Source organism: Acanthaster planci, unplaced genomic scaffold (assembly GCF_054643075.1).
Source record: "Acanthaster planci isolate LZ-2023a unplaced genomic scaffold, COTS_SCS Contig162, whole genome shotgun sequence".
In the NCBI taxonomy this organism is placed as follows: Eukaryota; Metazoa; Echinodermata; class Asteroidea; order Valvatida; family Acanthasteridae; genus Acanthaster; species Acanthaster planci.
In genome coordinates, this window is record NW_028257783.1 from 20,300 (window position 1) to 30,437 (window position 10,138).

A 10,138-nucleotide genomic window follows, 5' to 3' on the forward strand; every position below is an offset into this window, starting at 1 on the left:
GTCTATGTTGCTCTGCCCCCTGTATGCTGCTGAACTAGAAAGCGTCTGCTCTGGATGGACATGACTCGAATTGCCAGGCAACCAGGGTCTTTTTGAATATTGCTCCGTTTATCCATACATCCACTGAACAATGTCTCTCCAAAGAGAATTTTGTACCGATAATTGGGCCCAAAGCTCAATCGAAAGAATGAGTTTTGCACGTTTACACATAGGCGTTGCTGACTGTTCACTTTAATACGCCGTGTGTACTTGCTCTAGGTTTGAAGACGGTGTAGGAAACTGCATACAATGCAGTGCCACGCCCTACAGTGAGATGCCACATTGGAACACTTGCATTCCTTTGGCAGAAAAAGGGAACAATAAAAGATTGACTTGTTTGTAGGGCCGTCGACGCTTGGGGCCAACCTGAAAGAATTCTGATCACTGACAAGAAAACCTGCGTTCCAATCTTTGTGGATATTGGGCCATGGTGGTCGACCGTAGCTGTAAGGTAATTTTTTCTGCTGCATATTTCGTTTTTGTATTAAAGCCGTAGTGCAAGTTTTGAATAGCCTAAACGCGAAAGCTGAGATGTATGTGGCGAGTGTTGAGAGGATTCAAAATTGTAGGCGTGACTGTCAATTGACTTGTCAAAGTGAAACTGTGGTCTGACCTTGTCTCACTCATCCGGCGTGCTCGGATCTCCAGAAGAACCCGCCGGACAACGCATGTGCAAGTTGCCGCAACATGTTCAGTTATGCAATCAAGTTGATCTCTCCAGTCATACGCACGCACGCAGTGTGCTGTTTCGCAGTTGAACTTACTGGTAGTTATTTTAAGGGGTTTAAGGGGTAATTTCGTATCCTCATAATGGAGTATATATAGGTTTTCAAGGCGATAATCAAACTTCATTTGGTCATACTCATAACTTTATGGAGGACAGTGTACAGTCGAGGCAAAAGTTTACATAAATCTGGTAGAACAAAACCAGTTTTTCACAACTTCTCCCATTCCCTCCAACTTTTCTTTTCATGAGGGCAGATAAGATGGGTCTCTGCTTAATGTACATGGTGTATGCGCCAAAAACACCCAGAGTTCATATTTATATTTGTATTTTTATAGTCCCATCTCATAGTCGCAGTGGACCACTTTCTAAAGTTTCTTTAATAATAAGGGGGTAAATGTAAATGTTCACAAAATCATATGTCCGATTCATTTATATTTTGAACCATAATGAAGAAGTAGACACTATGAACATTATAAATTGAGGTACAGTTTGTCTGACCTCATACAGATAATATTGGCAAAACTATTTCAAACTGCAAAATAAATTAGGTGTTTTCGACTAAGTGCGTGTAAACTTTTTGCCCCAACTGTAGACTCTTCGTTTGTACATTCGGACCGGCGTTAACTTACGTTCAAACGCAAACAGGGGGGGGGGGCTTGATGTTTCCGAAAGGGGCTGATCCAAATCCAGATGGATTTTGATCATACCTGTGGCAATTGTCCGTAAACTCATGACAGACAAAAGAAAAAGGGCGAAGGAAAAAAAATAACTTCCTTAACAAAGGGGGGGGCTTTTCTGGATCCTCCATCGCACAATATCGCATGTGTCAGCAAATGATAGGTCCGTGGGCGATTTCGTCTCTGGGGGGTGTTAAGTTCACCTTGAAAAGTTGTGGACGGACTTTAATACTTCAAAGCCAGTGGCGTATTCAGCGGGGGGGTTGGTATTTTTCTTCCCCAACATTGGCATATTGAATGAGCCCGAAGCCTCATTTGCTGTTGAATTTGAACCCCCTCCCACCGTGACTACCACCACCAAAAGCTGGAAACGCCTCTGTTCAACTTCAAAGCTATACCTCGGTGAAGAACCGGATCCACAAATGAAAGTGATACCGGAAATTCCATAAAAAATTAATGCGAGTTGATTTTTCGAGAGGGGTTGCCGATCACCTTGACACCATGCACTGTACCACTGTACTATGTTAATGAACCGCCGGTCAGTAATTGTAACATTAGGGCCCGGCAACGGTCGGCTTTTTCCTACACTTTTCGGATAAACTTGGGATCAAATGAAGGAATAAGTCAAAACTGCCTCAAAAATTCCTGATACGTAAATCGTAACGTGGGGATTTAGACACAAGAGAGCAGCATTTAGCTTTGATCACAATTACCTTGCGTTTATCAGCATCATATAGATGTGTCTATAGTGGTTATCTACTGGTTTAGCGTTATCCCTTCGGCCTTCGTATTCGGTGGCGTAGGCCACCCTGTCTTGGGGGGGGGTGACGGTCACATAAGGGACTTGACAATTAAAGGCGTTCCTTCATGATTTTGCGGGCTCAGTGAGGGATCCCGGGGCATTGCTCCCAAAGGTTTTTTTTTTTTTAATCTACCCAGATTTTATCTCCTGCATCAGGAGAAAAACTTCAAAGTTCTGGATCATTTCCCTCAACCCCCCTTTGGAACCGCTTCAACGGATAACCAATAATTAACGACAACGCGGGGTTTTCTGAGCCTCAAGATAACATGTCCAGGATAAAATTGTCGATTGGCAGGAAAACGACATTTAGCATTTCTCCTGCCTCGTTACACACAGGTTATCTTGCATATCTTTTGGATGGACGTTTGATCAAGTCGACGGCTGTTAGTCTAGATTGGATTTACATAACAAAAGGCCATTGCCATGATGACGCGTGCTGTTATTGTCGTGATGATTCTAACTGGTACCCATCAATGTGTAGTGCAAATAAGATGAACAATTGTGACCAGTGACACGATATGGCGCATGCATGATGCAGGCAGGGCAGATACGGATACCGGATGGAGTTTTATTACCGTACGTGTAACATAAGCATGTCTGAAGTGTACTGAAGTGTAAGACACTCTATTCCAAACAACTCAAAATGAGTTCCTGTTAAGAATCAAAATACTTTAAGTATTCAACCAAGGGGCTTCAAGGTGAGGAAAATTCATTACAGTGATATGTATGACGCGGTTTTCTTACCATGAACTTGTTAAAAAAAAGAGGTCCTAAGCCTACATGAATGTGGTCTGGTAGTTGTAATTGACCAGTTACGCTATGGTAGGCTATTATCTTCTCCGCAAGTTGACTGGAGGCTCACAGGCTATTGTGGTAGGCCTAATTGGCCATTACCAGCCATGTGTGCGGTACAGTCTTAGTTACATTTACATTAACCACGCAAAAAATTATGATACCCAGCTAAGCAAGGCTCAAGGCGAGGGACAAAGGTTTGACTACCCATCCCCCGGCCGGCCCCGCACGGTGGTAGGGGATTCTCGTGTTTTATTTGGTTCATTTGCCGTGGTTGCAAGCACTGTCATGTGTTAAGGAGCTAATAATATGAATCCGTCTAATCCTGACAGGTTTTGAACTTAAAATACCAGCTACAAGTACAAAAAGTCTAAATACTTTCAAAATTCAACAAACATTTAAAAATATCAATAAAAACTTGGCAAGTAAGGAAATGGGAAGTAAGAAGGGACAAGAAACAGGATTTTATGTGACCATATTAATTATTTTATCTGACTGAAAGATGATTTTTATTTCTTCTTTTTCACCTCCACAAAGTAATAAAGTATGCATATAACCAGTCTTCAATGTTATTGCTTGCTTTGACAGATGGTATCTGCCTGTCTTTGAAGGCAACATGAATATCACATCAGCACAATGACAATTCCAGTGTCATTTAAGAGTGTTCTTCACTAGTTCTTGTTTGGCCATGGTTTAGGCTGGTCCAAAAAAAAAAGTGTGAACATTTTTGCAGTCTTCCAAGATGGCAAACAGCAGTGACCCATCTAAAATTCACCACAGTCACAAGGATCAGACAGCTGGAGTGAAGAAACTTGGAAAGGGCCAACTGGCCAGAAACCTGCACGAGAAATTCACAGCGCAAAATGAGGAGAGAGAGTGGGTGGACGCTCTCCTGGACTGCAGTCCACAAGATGAGACGTTGGATGCCATAGTCAACTGTTACAGCTGGGATGAAGTGTCCACGGGATGGAGACCAGCAGTTCCAAACCCCACATATGTCAGTCGTGTTGCAGAAAAGAAGGACAGCGAAAAAGAGAAAGAAAAAGACAGTGCAAAGAATAGGAACACTCAAAAGTTGATTGCATTCCAGAGTGATCTATCGTGGAAACAGTGTATAGAACCAGGAACTTACCGATATGTGTACCGATCAGCCTATGCTGGTGTGCCGAGGAAGAAAACCTTCAATAAGGGCCCAGTGAAAAGGCCCATGGACGCCAACCTCAAGGAGCACATACGAAAGGTCAAAGAGCACCTGGAAAAGGTTCTTGTTCAGCAGGCTTCGCCCAGGTCTCAACAAAGGCCACTGGGAGCTGTTCACAACCACGGGGACTATGTCACATCCTTAATAAGAGAGGCTAAACCCAACAGAACTCAACCGCTCCCTGATGTCACCTACTCACCCAAACCCAATCATCCAAATGAGGATCAAACCCAGACAAAAGTGCCCAATGTCGGAATAACCTACACCGTCAAGCGGGGCAGTCCCATCCAGAAGTCCCAAAAGTCAAGCCCCTTGCCACATCCCCCGCCTGCACATACTGAGAACAAAATGCCACACGATCTTGTTGCCGCACTGGGCTCCAAGTTGAATGATCTCATCCAGCAGGACAGCTTCAAAACCAGACTAAAAACCACGAGACACTCCAAGCCCAAAGCCCAGGAGAAACTGAGGTCTAGCTATGAGAAGTTTACAGTTCCCGCTCAAGTGGAGTCTCCCAACTTGAAGCCGCTGGTCAAAGTCACTGCTGGCCAACGACAAATCCGTGATGATAATGAAATCATTGGAGCCGTAGCAAAAATGAACAAACAGGCCACTTCAGAAGCTGATGAAAACCGTCCAACTCACCACCTGTCCCAAACTCTAAATAGAGAAAATTTGAGAATACCTGAACAAGAAGTGAAGGAGGCTTCCCAAGACCACAGCTTTGTGAAACTGGACCCTACGAACAAGAACTTCTTCACCTCTGGGATCGCGGGCAAAGCCGTGAGCCCAATGGAAGTTCAAGTGCAGATGCAGAGCCTCGCGGGGATTTCAACTATGCTGGGCAAGAATCCTGTGGAGGTCAAGAAGAGAGGGACACTGTATCCCCAGAAGCAGGGATCAAGTGTCCCCAGTGGGAGGGGCGATGTAGGCTTTGCCCTCTCCAATCACCTAGGCAACCCACTGCACCGGGGTGTGGTGGATCGTGGAGTGGCAGGGGCTATTGCCTCAGAGCTCCTACCTGGTATCAACGGACACAAAATCCGTTTCCCAGTGCAACAAATGTACCGCATCATCTGAAACCATTCATTCCTTGTTTTAGAAATGTAGTCCCGTCATTTTGCCCCTTAGCCCCAAGATGTGCAGATGATACAAAATGATCGAGTTTGGTTTGTTTGAAATATTTGAGAACATCAAAACAAGTGCACGAGGTTGGTCATCAGGGAAGGTTTGTGCCAATTCACATTCACTAAGCATATTCACTTGCGTTATGTCAGATACTTAATATCAAATAACCTTGCCTTTTTCAAATACTGAACTGGCTCATTGTGAAAACACTTGGTACATGGACTATGTACATTACCCGACCCTCTACTGAATCTCAAATACTTGAAAATTTTAGCCATTTCATCACATTGTTTAGTATTTTAGATTTGGAATATTTCTTAATCTGAAAAGCTGTATTTTTTATGTGAAGCAAAAATTTCCAAAATTTTCTGGAGGTGAAGCAGAGGTCCTCAATACATTGTTATTCACCAGCCAGGATTTGAGTTTGCAGAGGGTTTTTGTCAATATGTGGTACCTCATTTACAGTCATTCAGAGTACTCAAATTTTTGGACTGTAAATGTGCAATATCACATTTGTAGTTGGCAAGTTTTGTACAAAATTGCTTTCGTGTAAAATTATATGGACACTGTTTTAAACCATATTTCTGAAACTCCTGCAAAATTCCAAACGCACCACCGGAGATCACACCTAGGCATTTTGTGCCCCAGGTATGAGCAGCATTAAGTTATGGCCAATGGGATTTAGGGGCATAAATACAAACAGAAAACATTTTTAGTTAAACGGATCACATTCTGGAACAAGTTGTATAGGGGCCTGCATTGACATACATGTACGTGTATTTATGTTAATAGCAGGGTTTTTTAATGGCTACCATTCACTGACAACAGAGTAACCTGAACTGTTTGTGGAATGTGAACCCTCTTTCAGTCATAAGAGTTACAATCACAATTCCATTCACTTTCCCTTGCTACACTTTATGCATAGGCTAGTCAGCAGCAGTCAGATTATAAATCTGGTTGGTACTGTTACCACTCAAATTCCTTCAACAGAAAAAAACAGACAACTAGTACACGTACAACTATTAGCAGTAGACCCTGGTAGACTGGTAAATGCTGCTAGCAAAAAGTGGCATGTTAGTCGTCCACAGTCAAAGCGCAGCTATACCAAGTTATATTATTAGTCGTAGCCAGTTATTTCTGCTTTATATTGGGAGGAGTCTTTAAACTGTTAAAAACAGTCACTTAACTGATTTGACTAACATTTTGAATCGACATCTTCAGACTTCAGTTGACTAGATTTTGTCCAGAATAGATGTTTGCATAAAAAGATTTGGCCATAGAAATTCAACCCTTTAATCCGAAAAAAAATACAAAATGCAGGCAGCTGCTTTGCAGTAGATTGTTTGCACAGGAGCAGGGGTATCTACAAGTTTATTTATTTTCCGAACTCAGAATAAACAGGATTCATACATATAAGTGGATGAACATGTATGTGTACTATGTAGAGTGATCGACAGGTACATGTACATCATGAACTTGCACATGTCCATGCCAACGCACTGAGTACCAGCTGTCGGCCAGTTGCTAAGGCAACAAGCCTGTGACCGATGAACAACTCAAAAGCTTCAACAGCTAAATCGTCAGAGGTCTACGTGTCATTTAAAGGATTACATTAATTGTGTCGGAAGGTTGTTGAAGGTTTACTGTGCCGCAAGCATGTTCATCATGTCCTTGTGCATTAGAACCAATCTGCCCAGTGTGTGCTGCAAACACCATGCCGCTACCAAGGCATTATATCCCCGTTGCGATGTGGAACAAAAAGTTGGACAGAGGCAGAGTGCACTTTTAACTCTGCCAAAGCTGTACACACACACACACACAGATCATATGGAAATTTCTTTTCATCGCTGCTTAGTCTGTGTCAATAAACCTGCGATAAAGGGTCCTACCAAATGTTTTGTATAAAGACTTCGATCCATCTGCATGTTAACCCATTGACTAAGCATGTAACACAATATATGGTGGACACGCATGGGGGCCCCTGCCTGTGATCGTCACAACAACATCATCACCACGATCACTATGTGTGGTGTAGTGCACTTAGCGACAACCTGCTTCATGCGCATTACCTTGGAATTTACATGTACGTTGTACATTTTCTAGTATATTATACATAAAGTACCTGGCACTATAAATGTGAAATGTCATGCATGCATATGCCGTTACATGTATTCCTTCAAAAGACATGAATCTATTTTCAGTTAAATATGTACATGTATTTGTTTCTAAGTTGGCGAAACAAAACTGGAGAATACAAAACTTAAACATTTGTTTTGGATTTAACATAAATGCTCCTTCTCTGTAGATGTGATTAGCAAAATGAAAGAAAATTTACATTTTGGCAATCAGGAATGTCAAAAGGCATGTTTATCTTCTTGTATGGACCAGATAGACCTTGTTTACAATAAAATTTATGCTGTAGCCTCTAATTCAACTGAGTTGTGGACACTGCAGGGCCTATACAGGTTACAGACTCAAAAGTTTTCTCATGTTTATATAATTTGTGTGTGAACAGGGACAGTGCTAAAAAAAGACAATAGCATGAATGTCACATTGTCATGAAAGCCTGTACTTGAAAATTGCTACAGTTTCTTTTTCACGAAATCCACGTGCCATTTTCTAAAATGTGCAAAGAGCATTGCTGTGTAACGTGTAGTGTGCAGTTCTTGCAACAGAGTCGACATTAATTTTATGTTATGTGTCCTTTCTTCCGAACTTAGATCAAAAGAAAAATGTTTGTCCAATTTTACCCATTTTGTAATAATTCCAGTTTCTAGTTTTCTTGAAAAGCTCAATGTCAGCAAGGTCGACTTCAACATTTGTTGCATAAATTGCAACAATTTGTAGGAACTGAACAATAAATGTTGCATCAGAACAACGTGCATGCGTTAAACTAGGAATACTCCTCAGTTCATTCTGTCGAAGGATGAAATCCGATTTTCGCAGGTGATTGGCGAAGTTTTTTTGCGGTTTACATTTCATACAACTTCTTCCGCTAAAAAGAAACAAGCAACTCCAAAAGCCAAGTAAACGACAGTTAGCAGCTTATTATCATGGTATCCAAGCCACCTAAACCAATTACTGTAGGAACTTATTTTTCTGGTGTCTGTAAATTTGATGTAAAGACTTTCCAACGGAAGCTTCCATCCCTTAGAAATATGCTTTTCCGTCCATACCAGTACTGCCGAAGGTACTTTTTTTGTTAAAAAGGCTGTTTTTAAGAATATTACTCATTCATTTTATAGTTTATGCATTCGGATATATATGTATTGAATACACTGAATACTTTTGATGTAGAGGTATATACAGGTGTTACTATTTTTTCTGTGAATGCAAACTTTTGTAATTTTGGTTTATTAATCGTCAGTAACATTCGTGTTACCTTGCAATTTACATGTCGTTGCTTTTGCAGCTTTCGTTTTTACTGAAGTATTGTTATGCTTGTGCCTCCATCAACTTTTTTCAACCCACAATTCTAAAACCAGGCAGAAAAATAGCAAGTTATCTGCTGATACTGATGCAGTCAAACCTCAATGATAAGAGGTCCATTGCAGATTATCTATGTTGTAACCGGAACCATATTACCGGGAATGATTGTGTTGCCGGGAATGAATGATGTACCAGTATGTAGGTTTGATATTCATTTACAGTGCGCATGTCAGAGCTGTTGTCCAAACTATAATCCACATTTTGCTTTCGCAAAATCCCCGTGGTTTTTAATATGGAAATTGCTGTTTAGTTTTGAATTGTTCAATTACGATATTGGAACAAGCAGTTTTATTTTCATCATTAAAGTCCTGATCTGAAAATCTAATAAGTTTGAGTTGTTTCTCCTGTAACATTGTACCCTAGCTGTGGAAAGTTTATCCTTTTCCCCTTATGTCAAGTGGGCCGCCGGGGGAACCGACGTTCGTATTTTGGCACGTGACTCCCTTTTTTCTTCACACTTGCGGCGCTGTTTCAGTCGTATTGGTCATTGGCTCTATCCTGGATACCGTAGAGTATGTGAACTGGTATGTGTGTACATGTATCTACAGAAAATACATGTAATTTGTCTTTTGTGACGTGCATTAATATTCAATATTATGGTACCAAAAGGTACATAACTAAACTAATATTCTAATCAGAGATTCCAATATCGCGCATACGACAGTGTAGCCTTTGCTATCGCTGCTATACCGGTATTTGAATGTTATATTACAATAGCGTGCAGGTCACCGCCGGCAGAACGGCTGGCTACCGCCTCGAGCAGAAACACCCCCTCATCGGTTGGAAAGAGTACACAATTTTGTGGGTAGCGATGCAACTGCAATACTTCTGTTCCTAGTCGGTCAACCGCCGACGCGCAGTTAAATACATGTAGTATGCCTACCAAAGGAACTAAGGAAATAGCGCCCTCTCTTGATTCAACTCGAGGCCTATACCATCTCGTTTTCGGGGTTAATACATTTTATTTATTTGTGCGAGCGGATCTGTAGCCTATGATATTTAGAATGGAGAAAAAAGAGATGTCTTTTCGATCTATTCCCATAATTAAGACTGCTGAAATGCGCGATGGGGCGGTCTGGATCTTATAGTTTGTATCGCACGCATCGCAGTCTAGTTACGATGTGTAACTAGCTAGTTTGATGCCGGCAGGACACGCGACTTCCGGCTGTGCTGGCTATAGAGCTAGCTACCTGTGACAGGTAAAACAAGATTTCCACCCCACCTCCGAAAAGGGTCGAACAGACATGCGAAGCTAATGCCAGCAGCTCTTGTGCACAAATTAA

The 10,138-nt window shown here is 41.7% G+C and overlaps 1 protein-coding gene across 1 annotated transcript; it reads left to right on the forward strand.

Annotated features, from left to right (window-relative positions):
- Nucleotides 1–2,747: 2,747 nt before the first annotated feature.
- Nucleotides 2,748–9,183, forward strand: LOC147795116 (uncharacterized). Its single transcript, XM_087132249.1, has 2 exons — nt 2,748–2,943; nt 3,626–9,183. Exon 2 carries the CDS (start codon nt 3,780–3,782, stop codon nt 5,316–5,318), a length of 1,539 nt encoding a protein of 512 aa, XP_086988375.1. The 5' UTR covers nt 2,748–2,943; nt 3,626–3,779; the 3' UTR covers nt 5,319–9,183.
- The last annotated feature ends 955 nt before the right edge of the window (nt 9,184–10,138 follow it).

Bases quoted from the DNA above. Each gene is read 5' to 3' on its own strand.
- LOC147795116 (XM_087132249.1), top strand. From the start codon at position 3,780: ATGGCAAACAGCAGTGACCCATCTAAAATTCACCACAGTCACAAGGAT.